This window comes from Borostomias antarcticus (assembly GCF_949987555.1).
Source record: "Borostomias antarcticus genome assembly, chromosome: 30".
Taxonomy (NCBI): domain Eukaryota; kingdom Metazoa; phylum Chordata; class Actinopteri; order Stomiiformes; family Stomiidae; genus Borostomias; species Borostomias antarcticus.
The window spans coordinates 6,473,801-6,491,618 of record NC_140263.1 but is presented as its reverse complement, the minus strand read 5'-3'; the positions used below and the strand labels follow the sequence as shown (position 1 = coordinate 6,491,618).

The 17,818-nt window shown below is 50.8% G+C and overlaps 1 protein-coding gene across 1 annotated transcript in view; it reads right to left on the bottom strand.

Moving 5' to 3' along the window:
- ror2 (receptor tyrosine kinase-like orphan receptor 2) overlaps positions 1–13,694 on the bottom strand; it is a gene marked incomplete at both ends in the record, with an annotated part of 38,870 nt that extends 25,176 nt beyond the window's left edge. Inside the window, 4 exons of the mRNA XM_084460188.1 lie at positions 3,567–3,644; positions 7,128–7,270; positions 11,670–11,913; positions 13,502–13,694. Coding sequence (XP_084316314.1) covers positions 3,567–3,644; positions 7,128–7,270; positions 11,670–11,913; positions 13,502–13,694 — 658 coding nt within the window. The remainder of the gene's footprint in view (positions 1–3,566; positions 3,645–7,127; positions 7,271–11,669; positions 11,914–13,501) is intronic.
- Between the last annotated feature and the right edge of the window lie 4,124 nt (positions 13,695–17,818).

The window sequence follows — 17,818 nt, the reverse complement described above, 5'->3', positions numbered from 1 at the left end:
GGGGTCTGATGGGGGTCTGGTTTCTGGTGGGGGTCTGGTGGGGGTCTGGTTTCTGGTGGGGGTCTGGTTTCTGGTGGGGGTCTGGTTTCTGGTGGGGGTCTGGTGGGGGTCTGGTTTCTGGTGGGGGTCTGGTTTCTGGTGGGGGTCTGGTGGGGGTCTGGTTTCTGGTGGGGGTCTGGTGGGGGTCTGGTTTCTGGTGGGGGTCTGGTTTCTGGTGGGGGTCTGGTTTCTGGTGGGGGTCTGGTGGTGGTCTGGTGGGGGTCTGGTGGGGGTCTGGTGGGGGTCTGGTTTCTGGTGGAGGTCTGGTTTCTGGTGGGGGTCTGGTTTCTGGTGGGGGTCTGGTTTCTGGTGGGGGTCTGGTTTCTGGTGGGGGTCTGGTGGGGGTCTGGTTTCTGATGGGGGTCTGGTGGGGGTCTGGTTTCTAGTGGGGGTCTGGTTTCTGGTGGAGGTCTGGTTTCTGGTGGAGGTCTGGTTTCTGGTGGGGGTCTGGTGGGGGTCTGGTTTCTGGTGGGGGTCTGGTTTCTGGTGGGGGTCTGGTTTCTGGTGGGGGTCTGGTTTCTGGTGGGGGTCTGGTTTCTGGTGGGGGTCTGGTTTCTGGTGGGGGTCTGGTTTCTGGTGGGGGTCTGGTTTCTGGTGGGGGTCTGGTTTCTGGTGGGGGTCTGGTTTCTGGTGGGGGTCTGGTTTCTGGTGGGGGTCTGGTTTCTGGTGGGGGTCTGGTTTCTGGTGGGGGTCTGATGGGGGTCTGGTTTCTGGTGGAGGTCTGGTTTCTGGTGGAGGTCTGGTGGGGGTCTGGTCTCTGGTGGGGGTCTGGTTTCTGGTGGAGGTCTGGTTTCTGGTGGGGGTCTGGTGGGGGTCTGGTTTCTGGTGGGGGTCTGGTTTCTGGTGGGGGTCTGGTTTCTGGTGGGGGTCTGGTTTCTGGTGGGGGTCTGATGGGGGTCTGGTGGGGGTCTGGTTTCTGGTGGAGGTCTGGTTTCTGGTGGGGGTCTGGTTTCTGGTGGGGGTCTGGTTTCTGGTGGGGGTCTGGTTTCTGGTGGGGGTCTGATGGGGGTCTGGTGGGGGTCTGGTTTCTGGTGGGGGTCTGGTGGGGGTCTGGTTTCTGGTGGGGGTCTGGTGGGGGTCTGGTTTCTGGTGGGGGTCTGGTTTCTGGTGGGGGTCTGGTGGTCTGGTGGGGATCTGGTTTCTGGTGGGGGTCTGGTTTCTGGTGGGGGTCTGGTTTCTGGTGGGGGTCTGGTTTCTGGTGGGGGTCTGGTGGGGGTCTGGTTTCTGGTGGGGGTCTGGTGGGGGTGTGGTTTCTGGGGGTCTGGTTTCTGGTGGGGGTCTGGTTTCTGGTGGAGGTCTGGTTTCTGGTGGGGGTCTGGTGGAGGTCTGGTTTCTGGTGGGGGTCTGGTGGGGGTCTGGTTTCTGGTGGGGGTCTGGTGGGGGTCTGGTTTCTGGTGGGGGTCTGGTTTCTGGTGGAGGTCTGGTGGGGGTCTGGTTTCTGGTGGGGGTCTGATGGGGGTCTGGTTTCTGGTGGAGGTCTGGTTTCTGGTGGGGGTCTGGTGGGGGTCTGGTTTCTGGTGGGGGTCTGGTTTCTGGTGGGGGTCTGGTTTCTGGTGGGGGTCTGGTGGGGGTCTGGTTTCTGGTGGGGGTCTGGTGGGGGTCTGGTGGGGATCTGGTTTCTGGTGGGGGTCTGGTTTCTGGTGGGGGTCTGGTTTCTGGTGGGGGTCTGGTGGGGGTCTGGTTTCTGGTGGGGATCTGGTTTCTGGTGGGGGTCTGGTGGGGGTCTGGTTTCTGGTGGGGGTCTGGTTTCTGGTGGGGGTCTGGTGGGGGTCTGGTTTCTGGTGGGGGTCTGGTGGAGGTCTGGTTTCTGGTGGGGGTCTGGTTTCTGGTGGGGGTCTGGTTTCTGATGGGGGTCTGGTTTCTGGTGGGGGTCTGGTTTCTGGTGGGGGTCTGGTTTCTGGTGGGGGTCTGGTGGGGGTCTGATGGGGGTCTGGTTTCTGGTGGGGGTCTGGTTTCTGGTGGAGGTCTTGTTTCTGGTGGGGGTCTGGTGGGGGTCTGGTTTCTGGTGGAGGTCTGGTTTCTGGTGGGGGTCTGGTTTCTGGTGGGGGTCTGGTTTCTGGTGGGGGTCTGGTTTCTGGTGGGGGTCTGGTTTCTGGTGGGGGTCTGGTTTCTGGTGGGGGTCTGGTGGGGGTCTGGTTTCTGGTGGGGGTCTGGTTTCTGGTGGGGGTCTGGTGGGGGTCTGGTCTCTGGTGGGGGTCTGGTTTCTGGTGGGGGTCTGGTTTCTGGTGGAGGTCTGGTGGGGGTCTGGTCTCTGGTGGGGGTCTGGTTTCTGGTGGAGGTCTGGTTTCTGGTGGGGGTCTGGTTTCTGGTGGGGGTCTGGTTTCTGGTGGGGGTCTGGTGGGGGTCTGGTTTCTGATGGGGGTCTGGTTTCTGGTGGGGGTCTGATGGGGGTCTGGTGGGGGTCTGGTGGTCTGGTGGTCTGGTGGGGGTCTGGTGGGGGTCTGGTGGGGGTCTGGTGGGGGTCTGGTGGGGGTCTGGTTTCTGGTGGGGGTCTGGTGGGGGTCTGGTTTCTGGTGGGGGTCTGGTTTCTGGTGGGGGTCTGGTGGGGGTCTGGTGGTCTGGTGGGGGTGTGTGTGTGTGGACTGGCCACGGTCTAGTTCCTCTCTGTTGTGGATAACAGATTTAAGACCACCTCCGTCCGCCCCAAGCCTCAGTTGCTGCCCATCGCGAACCGCACTTAAACTGACCCAGGATCAGTTCTGTTCTCACGCCAACATGGCAGAGAGAAAGGGTTTCTGCTACAGGCCTGGTGTTTCATGTTTGCTGAAGGGGGAAAGGTAGGATGGGGAGGGGGTCGAAGAGGAAGGAACTACCAGAACAAATGCTTTATTCTGTCTTAATTGCTTCCTTGGTCTGCAATCACCCGGGGTAAGTCAAGCATGGGCGGGCGGTGGGGTGAGGACTGGAGAGAGGGAAGCTCTGTTCCCCGTCCGCTCTCAGCTGCCGGCTCCCCTCGGAGGGAAACCCAATCTCCACCCCTTTACACTAGCGTGAATCAAACCAGGGTTTCTCTTTTAAAGAGCAGAGAAACAGAGATACTGGAGAAACGGGAGAGTCAAGGACGCCGGGCCGGAGAAGAAGAGAGTCTTCACTGAGCTCTGAAGGGAGTCAGAACCAGGTCAACTCACGAGGCCAAGCTACTTTTTTTTTGAGGTACTCTGTATATCCTCACATTGACGTAACGTGAACAGCTATTCTTCACCAGGAGATAAGAGAGTCCGTCAGCTAATTTGTCGGGCTGATGGTAAGCAGCTGTGGGAGGGGATAATGCCTGTGTAAATGTGTGTGTGTGCGTGTAAAAGGCTCAGCTTCTCTCCTTGTAAATCAAGATTATGGAGCGGAGATGGAGAGAGAGAAAGAGAGAGAGAGAGAGAAAGAGAGAGAGAGAGAGAGCAGAGATGGGGAGAGCAGAGAAAGAGAAAGCAGAGATGGAGAGAGAGAGAAAGAGAGCAGGGACGGAGAGAGAGAGAGCGCAGAAAGAGAGAGAGGCGGGGTTGAAGAGGTCTGATGAGGGAGGGCGGGGCTACCTTCAGCAGTCGGTGCGGCTCCACTCTGCGCCTCGGCCCGCCCCTCTGACTCCATTGGCTGGGAGATGCTGGGGTCCGCTGCAGGATCAGGAAGACAGGGGACCACCGTTAGAAGAAGAATAAACTTGCTCTTTCATAATACAGGTGTCTGACCCAAAAGCAGAGGACCAGAACATGCATATATCTGCTGACCAGATGCCAGTGTAATGAGTGAATAAAATGTTATCATTTAATATACCATCAACTGAAATATTATGCTGCTAACTGATAATACTATTATCTTTGTACTGTAAAATGTTGAAATAACAATCACAAAAAATAGAGGTCTTAATTCTGTCATATTATTTCTTGAGAGAATAAGCCAGAGAGATGAGGAGGTGGGGAGAGAGGAGGACAGAGGAGTCTTAAGCCGTGCAAACCAAACAAGCCATGGTCCAAAAACTAAATTTGATACAGCTGTGTTGGGAACTAGGCTTAAGTCTGACAAGAGGGATGCATCATTTATGAGTCCTGCCATCGCCTGCAGCAAACGTCAACAGGGCTTTGATTAAACAAATGTGTCGTTCATGACAAACCCTAAAATGAAGCCTTATATGAGTCAATATAAAAAATAAGAATAAATATACACATAAAAATTAGTCAGTGTTGTAGAATTCCCATTGATTTAGTGATTAGATGACTACATGCTACAGATGCTGCTGATAAACTCTTGTTTACTGATGTTTAGATCACAACACAATTACTACCCAATTATTTACTAAACTAAGCTAGGATCAATGGCAATAAACAAAAACTATTATAGCTGTGCAAAGCAAATTGAGATTTACATTTCTGAGGTCAAATATCAGTATAACATGTTATTTCTCTAAACACAAACAGATGGTGGCAATCCCTCATGTTCCTACGGCCCGCGCTAAATCTAAAAGAACAACAGAATCAAGGAGTAGCCGTTTTCCCGCCAAAACTTCACAGGGGTAAAGTTGTTCGTTGTGTAAAATAGTCCATCTTTAAGGAAACCACAATCTGGCACGGCAGCCAACAGCAGCTGCTCCAGACGAGGCGACTGTCAATATTATTCAAGTTAAATTTCCCAGCAGTCCTGGTTAGGAATGTTCCGCCCGCGGGCTCGGCAATTAGCGATTAGCATCAATGAGGGAGTCGTGTTGAGGACTATTTTAGTTCTGTCCAGTCCAATACACGCCGCCCAGGAACAGACACAAAACATCACTCGGGACTCAGGAGCGCATGTGCCTGTCCCTGAAATAACTCGCCTCAGTCGTTCTTAGGATATCCTCCGGCTATCGAAGAAATGTTAGAAATTTGAATAAACGTTGAAACTTTCTAGTCTAATTTGTACTCTGTGAGTTAAACTCTGAGTTAAACATACTAAAGAAATCCTAGCATGTATTGGTGCACATTCTCATTTCCTGTGTCCTCCAGTAGAAAGAAATGCTGCAACATGCTGTGGGTTCGTGGCTCTGAGTCAGAGAGCAGTTTGAACAGCAGGACCAGCGCCGTTGTCCCGCCATGCTCCCACGGTCTGGTGAGATCATCTGAACCAGCCTCGTCTGAAATACCTCTCAGGAATCTCATACGCAGCACGGCACATTAAATATGATTGAGGCCTAATGTTACATGGGTTCTTTAATCAAGTTAATTCTCGACTCGATTGTGTGAATCAAAATATTTACCTTGTCTAGTTTTCATGCTAACCAGCCATCAGAAAATATTACCTTGATGTGGGGCAGTATCAATTTCCGTTCTCTCGTATGAACAAAACAGCTTTCCTGGTAAAAAATACACTTTTAATAGCACAGCGTACTATTTCCCAATTTTAACTGCCAAAATGAGCAAAAAAAAAAAAAAAAAAAAAACTTTAAAAAAAAACTGAGTGGAGCTAGACTGTCAGCAATATAGGCTAATTCATTAAGCAGCTTGCAATTACATGAAGTGCTACTAATCAAATAATGTGTGATGGAATGCTATTTCTGGACAGTACGATAGTTGGGCTCCAGTTCCATATACCTCATCCATATGGACGAGGAGGGAGGATGAGTTACGACTGATCGCGTAGCCAAGATAAACAGACTGGGAGTTCCCATGTCAAATTATCGTTGCATTGTCGAGTTAATACGCCTGGGATTTGTTTTACAATGTGTACATACTCTTTCTTTGATAGGTGAATGCCAAAAATGCAGCACACCATTTCCTGAGGTAAAAAGCAGAGGGGAAAAAGCACCGCTCGTATATCACAGCCTTGCATAACATCGGTGGTAGAGTTAGCATGCTACAGCTAGCGTAGCTTTGTGAAGGTTCTGAATTATGGCCCAAGGCTGAGATGAGTGTCTGAAAGCTGACCTCAGCTAGAAGTTCTGTGGTGTCCTGAGGGGAGAAAGTAAGATGAATGAAGGTCTTTTGTACTACGGAAAGCAAAGAGTAATTTATGTTTGCCTTGTAGCAAACGGGGACAAAGAGGAGATAATTGTTTCAGTGTTAACAACTTCTCTCTGAGACGGAACACGTCAGTTTCCCTCCAGATCTGATAAATAAGGAGTCCGGAGACTCAGAGACTCACATCTTGGAACAAAGCTGGTAGATCTTTATTTTGTAATATGCATATAGAAGTCAAGTCTAACACCAAAACAGTTGATCTTTTGGACTGGATTTCCTCCAACATTACTGGTCCCACCCATAACCGCACCCATATCTCCAAGGGGCTTTCTGTTGAAGTTACATCCATTACTGAGATGGCCTTGTTCCATCTCTACAGTGTCTTTATAAGTGCTTTTTCAGAAACTCTGAAACTATCTTGCTTCATCATTAGGATGGGTATTACCCAGCAGCCCCTGCTGAGAGCTCTAAGCCATGTTCCCCTGCCACTGGGAGAAGGTATCATGTTTTCCCTGGATGAAACCGACGCTCCAGAAAGTCTCTCAGCTTCAGCCTTCTCACCGTCTCCACCCCGTTCCCACTACCTTTATCTCATTTATTTTACAGCATATCTGATGAAGTCCCGTTATTGTTAATCCTTCCTTGTTCACAGGCCCCTCCCCCAGTGCTCTTCACAGGCCCCTCCCCCAGTGCTCTTCACTGGCCCCTCCCCCCAGTACTCTTACTATATACACGCTAACTGTGCCTGCTACCTCTCGCCTGCTAAGTACCACACCCCCCCCCCCCCCAACTAAGTACCACACTCCCCTCTACCCCTCACATCCATTCAAGGGAGGGCTGAGCAAAATTGAAAGAGTGTGACAGAGGGAGAGAGAGAGAGAGAGAGAGAGAGAGAGAGAGATAGAGAGAGAGAGAGAGAGAGAGAGAGAGAGGGAGGGAGAGAGAGGGAGAGAGAGAGAGAGAGAGAGAGAGAGAGAGAGAGATACTGTTGGAGAGATAGATGGAGATAGTGAGACAGCCAGAGAGAAGGGCCCATTACTACGGGGGTCCAACAAAGCAGCCAGTGTGGAGTGGTCTTGTTCTGAGGCGCTGGGCTGATTATTTTGGCTCCGCCATGAAGGACCCCTCAAGTGGCCCCGGGGGCGCCTGAGTCACACAGCGCCCTTTCACCCAGGATTCTCCTCTCCCGGCAACGCCCCGGCCGCCCCCAGCGCTCGTAAAGCGGGGGGACAGGGGGGGGCTGAGGGCTGCCATTCCTCCCCGGCCCCCCGCGGAGCGAGCCAGGCTCCAGCACCAGGTTGAGCCATGGAAGCCTTTGGCACAGAATGTAGGAGCTTGTTAACACTCACTGGGCCCCTCCGGAGGGTAACACTCACTGGGCCCCTCCGGAGGGTAACACTCACTGGGCCCCTCCGGAGGGTAACACTCACTGGGCCCCTCCGGAGGGCCGTTCTGACCGGCCCGGTTTGCCAAATCATAAAATCATACTGGTCACATAGAGGACTGGAAATGAACAGCAGCAGGGGTATTAAACAGAGCATTAACATGCAGAGTATTAAACAGAGCATTAACATGCAGAGTATTAAACAGAGCATTAACATGCAGAGTATTAAACAGAGCATTAACATGCAGAGTATTAAACAGAGCATTAACATGCAGAGTATTAAACAGAGCATTAACATGCAGAGTATTAAACAGAGCATTAACATGCAGAGTATTAAACGGAGCATTAACATGCAGAGTATTAAACAGAGCATTAACATGCAGAGTATTTAACAGAGCATTAACATGCAGAGTATTAAACAGAGCATTAACATGCAGAGTATTTAACAGAGCATTAACATGCAGAGTATTAAACAGAGCATTAACATGCAGAGTATTAAACACAGCATTAACATGCAGAGTATTAAACAGAGCATTAACATGCAGAGTATTAAACAGAGCATTAACATGCAGAGTATTAAACAGAGCATTAACATGCAGAGTATTAAACGGAGCATTAACATGCAGAGTATTAAACAGAGCATTAACATGCAGAGTATTTAACAGAGCATTAACATGCAGAGTATTAAACAGAGCATTAACATGCAGAGTATTAAACACAGCATTAACATGCAGAGTATTAAACAGAGCATTAACATGCAGAGTATTAAACAGAGCATTAACATGCAGAGTATTAAACAGAGCATTAACATGCAGAGTATTAAACGGAGCATTAACATGCAGAGTATTAAACAGAGCATTAACATGCAGAGTATTAAACAGAGCATTAACATGCAGAGTATTAAACAGAGCATTAACATGCAGAGTATTAACAGAGCATTAACATGCAGAGTATTAAACAGAGCATTAACATGCAGAGTATTAAACAGAGCATTAACATGCAGAGTATTAACAGAGCATTAACATGCAGAGTATTAAACAGAGCATTAACATGCAGAGTATTAAACAGAGCATTAACATGCAGAGTATTAAACAGAGCATTAACATGCAGAGTATTAAACAGAGCATTAACATGCAGAGTATTAAACAGCATTAACATGCAGAGTATTAAACAGAGCATTAACATGCAGAGTATTAAACAGAGCATTAACATGCAGAGTATTAAACAGAGCATTAACATGCAGAGTATTAAACCATTAACATGCAGAGTATTAAACAGAGCATTAACATGCAACACTGACGTTTCAGAGGAAGTCAATTATTCGGTGGCTAATATTTCTAGGAGAATAGTTTTTCCACACCCACCACACAACGATCATGATTCATTATGCAAAACCGATAAGTGATGAACAGACGAGAAGTTTAAAAGTAGTCTGACTCCACATAAGGCCAGGATTTTAAAAAATGAATTAAAAAAGTACAGTAAAAAGGAGAACAGTATTTACAAAACATCTCAGGGTCTGGAAATGTACTCTGAGTGAAGAAGGGTTCTTGACAAACAGCTCCTGCAGGTGCCTGAGATCCGCTATCTAGCTAGGAGACGCTGGGCGAGAGACCCCAGGCCCGGTAGAGAGAGAGAGAGAGACCCCAGGCCCAGTAGAGAGAGAGAGAGAGAGAGAGACCCCAGGCCCAGTAGAGAGAGAGAGAACCAGGCCCAGTAGAGAGAGAGAGAACCAGGCCCAGTAGAGAGAGAGAGAGAGAGAGAGACCCCAGGCCCAGTAGAGAGAGAGAGACCCCAGGCCCAGTAGAGAGAGAGAGAACCAGGCCCAGTAGAGAGAGAGAGAACCAGGCCCAGTAGAGAGAGAGAGAGAGAGACCCCAGGCCCAGTAGAGAGAGAGAGAACCAGGCCCAGTAGAGAGAGAGAGAACCAGGCCCAGTAGAGAGAGAACCAGGCCCAGTAGAGAGAGAGAGACCCCAGGCCCAGTAGAGAGAGAGAGAGAGAACCAGGCCCAGTAGAGAGAGAGACCCCAGGCCCAGTAGAGAGAGAGAGAACCAGGCCCAGTAGAGAGAGAGAGACCCCAGGCCCAGTAGAGAGAGAGAGACCCCAGGCCCAGTAGAGAGAGAGACCCCAGGCCCAGTAGAGAGAGAGAGAACCAGGCCCAGTAGAGAGAGAGAGACCCCAGGCCCAGTAGAGAGAGAGAGAACCAGGCCCAGTAGAGAGAGAGAGAACCAGGCCCAGTAGAGAGAGAGAGAACCAGGCCCAGTAGAGAGAGAGAGAACCAGGCCCAGTAGAGAGAGAGAGAACCAGGCCCAGTAGAGAGAGAGAGAGACCCCAGGCCCAGTAGAGAGAGAGACCCCAGGCCCAGTAGAGAGAGAGAGAACCAGGCCCAGTAGAGAGAGAGAGAGCCCAGGCCCAGTAGAGAGAGAGAGACCCCAGGCCCAGTAGAGAGAGAGAGAGACCCCAGGCCCAGTAGAGAGAGAGAGAATCAGGCCCAGTAGAGAGAGAGAGAGCCCAGGCCCAGTAGAGAGAGAGAGAACCAGGCCCAGTAGAGAGAGAGAGACCCCAGGCCCAGTAAAGAGAGAGAGAGAACCAGGCCCAGTAGAGAGAGAGAGAACCAGGCCCAGTAGAGAGAGAGAGACCCCAGGCCCAGTAGAGAGAGAGACCCCAGGCCCAGTAGAGAGAGAGAGAACCAGGCCCAGTAGAGAGAGAGAACCAGGCCCAGTAGAGAGAGAGAGAACCAGGCCCAGTAGAGAGAGAGAGAACCAGGCCCAGTAGAGAGAGAGAGAACCAGGCCCAGTAGAGAGAGAGAGACCCCAGGCCCAGTAGAGAGAGAGAGAACCAGGCCCAGTAGAGAGAGAGAGAACCAGGCCCAGTAGAGAGAGAGAGAACTTCCTGCACAGGGATCCCATTCTCCTCAGTCATGTGTGACAGCCCGAGCTACAACAAAACCTGCTGATGGTCCTTGTCCAGAAACCAACCGTTCCCCACTAGTGTAATGGTGTAATGGTGGAGCATGGATCTTTGACTGCGTAGCTATAAACATGAAGGTTCCAGCTCTTTATACAGCCTAAAAGACCAGGGGGAACGGCCGCCATCTTATTCAAGCCAAACCATCCCTTCTAGATCCACTAAGCAGGGGTCCAGATATAGGGATCGTTTCTGGACTAAATCCTACGATTGACGTATTTAGTCAATCAATCAAAGATTTATTTGTATAGCGCATTTCATACCCAGAGGCAACACAATGCGCTTTACAGAGAACAAGGGAGGTGGGTATACGACCCACCCCTACATATTCCATTAGTGATGAGTCAGATGGGAGCCTACCTCTATCATCTAAGGTCACGCCATCTGAACTGCCAGGAACACTGCTGTTCAGAGTATAGGTCCCAAAAATAACATCCTGTTGCTGATGTTCTCTCTTCGGTGCAAAATAAGGTTAGAAGGTTTGTAGAGAGGTGTTGGGTCAGGATGCTGATATGATATCACTAAATTAGTCAGGCAGAGAGGTAGACCACGGTATGGTTGGCTGTACCTCACAAGGGTCCTTGGCTGAACAAGTAGTGGCTTCTGTCCAATGGCTGCCAACAGGTTCTGCCATCACCCCACAATGAGAGCGAGCACCTCCATGCTGCCCAGGCCATGCCAGGTGAACTGTGAATGCTTTCATTACCTCGGACATTTAGTCCACTAACCCTCTAACCACACTACCCACAATCCAACAGAATTATCTTCATCAGAATTAAATGAACCTACACGCAACACGTAAATTCCTCACTATGTTACGAAAACATCACGGTGGATTGAACCTTGAGTCATCTGGCAAGAAGTAATGGCAAGCACTCCAAAGAATGTGGTTTATATGCTAATAAGAATCACTAAACGTAATAGTGTGTGGGAGAAAACTGGAATCAAATCCGTCATTCAGCAATTATTCTAAACTGTCCATTACATAGAACGACAATTTACAACAGCTTGAGCAAACTGAGGTGTGGTGGAAACTATCATCTATCAAGATGTACAAAATTAAGACACTTCCAGGAAAGCTTACTCAGAAAATAAATCATGACGGGGTGGGATGCAATTAAATTATCGTCTTTTGAAAATATCAAAGTAGTGATATCTCCAATACCTGAGCAGTTATGTAACGGTAACGGCACATAGGGGTGGAGACAACGCAAGCTGTAGCGCCGACGCATCGCTGAGTCAACCGGATCTGTGGAAAAGTGCGTTCAGGAGCTGCTGGTTACTGTCAGAAAGCTCAGCCCACCCTCACGCCAGGGCCCACTCTGGGTCTGGAGCCTGGGGGGTGAGCAGCCAGGGCCCACTCTGGGTCTGGAGCCTGGGGGAGGAGCAGCCAGGGCCCTCTCTGGGTCTGGGGGAGGAGCAGCCAGGGCCCACTCTGGGTCTGGAGCAGCCAGGGCCCACTCTGGGTCTGGGGGAGGAGCAGCCAGGGCCCACTCTGGGTCTGGAGCCTGGGGGTGAGCAGCCAGGGCCCCTCTGGGTCTGGGGGAGGAGCAGCCAGGGCCCACTCTGGGTCTGGGGGGTGAGCAGCCAGGGCCCACTCTGGGTCTGGGGGAGGAGCAGCCAGGGTGTGTGGGTGTGTGGAGGGTACCTGGTTGTTGACTATTTAGTACAGCTTTTTCCAACCCTGGAAACTTAGCATTTCTGTGTCTGTTAATGCCTGACGTTTCAAACGTCTAATGAACTTCAGCAAGTTTGTTTTCCTGCCAAGCATGACCCGCTCACTCCACGCCATTCCTGCATGTCAATAAAAAGAACAGCATTCCAACATGCTTAGTGGGCCCACCGATGGCCTAGGGCTCCGGGTCAGCCGTGGGAGAGCTGAGTGAACAGGACCAGGCCTCGGAGGTCCACCGGGGGTCACACGTCACGGTCACCACGCGTCACCACGCTGAACACACAGCCATGGCCCTCTCATCCCAGCGGTGCAGAACTTTAATGCCACATGTAATGAGACGGTGGAGAACAGCCCGGCCCTCACATCCTCCATACAAATTAGGGGATATCACCAGCTCTCCTCCACAGACAAACTGTACTCTGCCAAACTTGTGAAGTTCTGTGTTTATCGTCAGGAATCCTGGTAGTCATAACAAGACCTCTAAATATAAAAGTGCAACAGGTCATTAGACCAAGGGAGAACATGGAACAGAAACATGTTCAACCCCCCCAGGACTTGGTATGTGCTGTGCCACCATGTGCTTCACTAGTCATAATTAGGGTGGTGACATGTTGTGATGTTTCGGGGGTGGAGGATGTGGGGAGGCTTGATCTCAAACACAGGGTAACGGGTTGAACCCCGCGCCGGAGCGGCTGTAATGAATCATATCCAGGATCAGCCACAGCAACCCAAGAAAAACAGAGGAGAAATAATCTCTCCTCCAACTGGTTATTTGGGTTTGGAGGTTGTGAACATTTCACTTGAACTGCTGCACAGGTCAGCGGCGCCATGTGGCTGCTACTCACGCAGGTCCAGTAAATCACCACTGAGGAACTGGGATCCAGACCACCCCATCATGTAAGCGCTGCTAAGACCATGCATGGAGCCTTCTGCCCGTGAGGCGATTGAATAAATCAACCGGTTGCATGAGTGACAACTCTGTACAACGTCTTCCTGTGGAAGCCGACACTCGAGAAAACGCGCCCGTTATCCAAAACAACCCAGTTAGTCACATAACATCATTTTGCAAGGGCAACTATCAGATTTCATTCCGGCGGGACAGGATTGAGCAGATAAGTCATGACCTGCTGGACTATCTTAGTGGTCTGTGTGAGAGGACAGGATTGAGCAGATAGGCCAGCAGTTCATGACTTATCTTAGTGGTCAGTGTGAGAGGAGGTTCTCAGGGTCTCAGAGGCCTCTTGTTCGGGTTTGAACCGGCCCAGAGGCCACGTTCCTGGGGTCTGAGGGGGGCACGTTTGAGCCCCTGTGGTCCTGAGCACACATCCACCGAGGGGGACGAGGAGGGGGGAGTGGAGGGGGGACGAGGAGGGGGGAGTGGAGGGGGGGACGAGGAGGGGGGAGAGGAGGGGGGACGAGGAGGGGGGAGAGGAGGAGGGGGGGGGGGGTGGAGGGGGGCCAGAGGCTTCCGGAGCACGCTCCGAGGCTCCAGAGTGCGGTCCTCTCAACCAGACTCACTTCTTTCCTGCATGTTGATCAGTGTGCGGGAGCGGCGGTGTCTGGGGGGCTTGGGAACGGCTCCCCTGACGCCTGGACTCAAGAGCGTCCCAGAAATGTCCTCCCGCTGCCAGAGAGCGTCCCAGACATGTCCTCCCGCTGCCAGAGAGCGTCCCAGACATGTCCTCCCGCTGCCAGAGAGCGTCCCAGACATGTCCTCCCGCTGCCAGAGAGCGTCCCGAAAAATAAAATAAATAAATAAATAAAAAAACTTGTGACGACTGTGAATTAAAAGTAAATCGAAAAATCGAAAAAGTAAAAGTATATCTTAAAGTAAAATATATTTAAAAGAGATGAGGAAAGATGATGCTATCTGGAGGAAATCTGTCGCTCTACTGAATACGTCACAAAGCCAAAGGCTGAGGGTCACGATGTATGACCACGCTAGACTACCACGCACTACGCTTTTATTTCATGAATTCATGTTTATTGTTTGAATGTCTGCAAGCAGCTATGTACAGTAGGATAAGAAAGCCCCTGTGGTGAAAACCTCTTTGCAAATGTTTCCCCAGTGATAAGCTAGGAGGAGGAAAGGAGCGATATCACGCCACTTTCCTTCACGCCTCCTCAAGCCTGTCAGAGTTCAAGGTGAATGAATATGATTAATATTGTGGGTAAACACTTTAAAGCAGATTAGGCACAAAGCAAATTACACTCCGCTTTCTTTTACCGGCTGGTCAGTGGGTACATTTTTCTACAGAAACAATTTAGCCAAAAGCAATTCGTAAGTCAACACAATTTAATCTCTTGAGGTTCCTGGAGTACAAAAGAAAAAAGGAAAAAAAGAAGGTTGTCCGGCTCATGCCAGCGAAAACATGAAAGGCTGTGAGTTATCTCTCTGGGTGCTCAGATCAAAGCCTCTGGCTGCCGTCTGACTCCCACAGGAACGCTCCCTCTGTGGGTTACCAGGGCCGGCTAGCGCTGGGCTGCCCTTACAGGAACGCTCCCTGTGGGTTACCAGGGCCGGCTAGCGCTGCGCTGCCCTTACAGACGAGCCGCCAGATACAGCTGCGTGAGGCGTTCACCTTGACCGGTAAAACCTCAGGTGGAGGGAAAATGTAGATCTGTTTGAGGGAGGAAGTAAGTTTTGTGTCCGGGGGCCATCTTGAATCTTCTGGTTCTCAACAGCGTTGAGCGTAACTAAACCAAGAAGAAGAGGAGGTTGGTTGACAGAACATGGCCGCTCCTCAGGAGAGCTGGAAACAGGAGCTTTGTTGGGAGTCGTCTCCTCGCCATTTTAAAACAATACATAACTGACGGTTAAAAAAAGAAAAGTCTAGCAGCCTAAGGTCTTCTTAAAAGATTAAAGTGGATATAAATATAGTTATCTAATTGTGACTTTTTTGTAGCACTTCTGGTGTTGCTGGGCCAGCATGGACGCCATGGGACCCCAATTTATTTAAGTGAAAGTCCGGTCACCCCGAGTCATTTGTGCCACTAAAACAACACGCCAGTGAGAATCCCCCAACGTCTCCTCCTGACTGAGTAGTCCGCCTGCCACGGAGAGTGGTTGACCTATGACCCCTACGGTTTGTACCCAACGGGTCAGAGGTATTTTACGTACCCTGGCTTCCTGTGATTTCATCTCACTGCACCATTTGGTAACCCCGACCAGAAGGGAGGAGCTTCCTTCTTAAGAGGCCGTTCCTCCGCTTCTGAAGAGGCCGTTCCTCCACCAAGTCCCTCAGCGCAAGGATCTCTACTCTATGGAGAACCCTGTTCTCTATCCAGGTAAAAAAAATAAACTGAAACTATGTTTTTCAAAATAACCCAAATTCTGGACCGTTTCCTTCAGCCCTCGTCTGTGTTTACGATGCTAGCTGACGGCTCCGTGTGCACGTCTCCTCTAGCGCACGTCTCCTCTAGCGCACGTCTCCTCTAGCGCACGTCTCCTCTAGCTCCTCTAGCGCACGTCTCCTCTAGCTCCTCTAGCGCACGTCTCCTCTATCTCTGTGTGCACGTCTCCTCTAGCTCCTCTAGTGCACGTCTCCTCTAGCACCTCTAGTGCACGTCTCCTCTAGCTCCTCTAGCGCACGTCTCCTCTAGCTCCTCTAGTGCACGTCTCCTCTAGCTCCTCTAGCGCACGTCTCCTCTAGCTCCTCTAGCGCACGTCTCCTCTAGCGCACGTCTCCTCTAGCTCCTCTAGCGCACGTCTCCTCTAGCTCCAGACAGAGACTGACAGCAGAGGGGCTCAGTCATAGTTATAGACAAATCTTGAGGCCATGTATTTAAACTACCAGATGTTTTCACAAGCCAGCTGTGAAAAGGGCCACCATCACATTCTTAATTACCTACTTACACCTTCAATTAGCACCCCAGCGGTGCTCGAAGGGCCCAGAAGCTGCAGCACACTGTGGGCTGAGCAGAGCTTCTGTGGCTGGTGGGTTGGTAGGATGATTAAGTCTACAAAGTAAAAAGCACAGTCATACGCATCAAAGCGCAATCAAAGCGGCTCCATTTTATTTTCCATCAGTTTGAAACCTTGGCAGCGGACTGCAGACCAGCAGACCTTCCTCTGGCTGTGGAGCGCGTTTGCGTGACGCTCAAACCATCAACAACATGGAGGGTTTCTTCCACAGGCTCACATCCTTTCCCCCTGACCCCAACGACCGCAAGGAACCAAGCTAATCATTCATTCATCAATGCTACTGTAGTTTATAATGTCGGTCGATGCGCTGGCTAACTTTAGCATACAATGTTTACACTGAATCAAATGATCTGTTCCCATTCCAATGCTACTAGGTCACACAGGCCCATCAGAAACACAGGCCTCAGCTGCAACAGCAGAAGACTTGACCTGCTGTTCACAGAGAAGACTAACTTGACCTGCTGTTAACAGAGAAGACTAACTAGACCTGCTGTTAACAGAGAAGACTAACTTGACCTGCTGTTAACAGAGAAGACTAACTAGACCTGCTGTTAACAGAGAAGACTAACTAGACCTGCTGTTAACAGAGAAGACTAACTAGACCTGCTGTTAACAGAGAAGACTAACTTGACCTGCTGTTAACAGAGAAGACTAACTTGACCTGTTAACAGGTCTGCAACGCAGAACAAGGAACACGTTTGAGAAAGGGGGGGGTGATCACTAGGGGTCAGGGGGGTGATCACTAGGGGGCTAGGGAGTGATCACCATGGGACAGGGGGGTGATCACCAGGGGGTGTCAGAAGACGTCCAGTCATAACAGCCGGCGCTTGTTTGTGTTTCTAGGGACCCGGGCAGCTCTGTGTTTGGAGAGGCGTCGTCTGCAGTGACACACCGACCCTCTGCTCCCATTGATGTTCAATTAGTCGCTTGACGACCACACATCAACACCTCAGACGTTTGCTGATTGGACCTTATAGCCCAAAGCAACGGCCTCATGCCCCCACCAACACCCCTGGGCTCAGTCGCCTGATGTGTTGCCAGCCGCGCTGAAATGAATGGGCCACTTGTCTTCCCTGGTGGCGGCACGTTCCACAGCTGGAAGGAGGGCGGTTCTCTCAGTTCTACGCTAGGAAGGGACGGCCCAAAAATGGGCTTTGGATTGTATTATCCAGTGAGAAATGTATTTTAGCGAAAGTGCGTTCATCACTCATCTGTCAAAACAACACGACCAGTTAGAATCAGCGTCACCCTGGCGACAGAGACGGTCCTCAACTCAACCGCTTCATTCTTTGGGCTTAAAACCCAAAACGTGTTCCCACTCTGCAGAAGACATCATTGGAGTGGCGGGATCGTCGGGATGAAGGGGTTGAGATTACAGGCCTGGACCCAACATCCCTAGACTTACATGTGGCAACATTTAACGTGATATTCTAAAAACACACCAGACTGTCCTCTTGAACTCTCCCTTTCACACAGGCTGCAGATTTACCGCCGTCTGACAGCGACGGCTGAGTGGCTCTCAGAACTCCTGCCTGACGGTCCCTCGAACCCTCGGCCTCCGCTCGCTCTCCTGGATGGAGGGAAATCAAACGAGCTGCAGGAGCGCGTGGAGCAGGGACATGCTAACACAGACCTTCTCTTATTGAAGCTCCACACCACCAGCTGCTTACACACACACACACACACACACACACACACAAAGAACACTTTTAAGGCTCAAGCTGGGACGTTGACGAAGCATGCGTTCCTCAAATGTCGGCTTGCAGTGGCCCATCCCGCTGGCGCACAACGTCAAGCTTTTATGAGCTATAAATTACAAGCGTTTGACACGAGCCATAACCTAAACTCTCCTCCACCGGGGAGAGCAAGCGCTCCACTCTAATGCTACACTGTGCGTATGTGTGTAATGT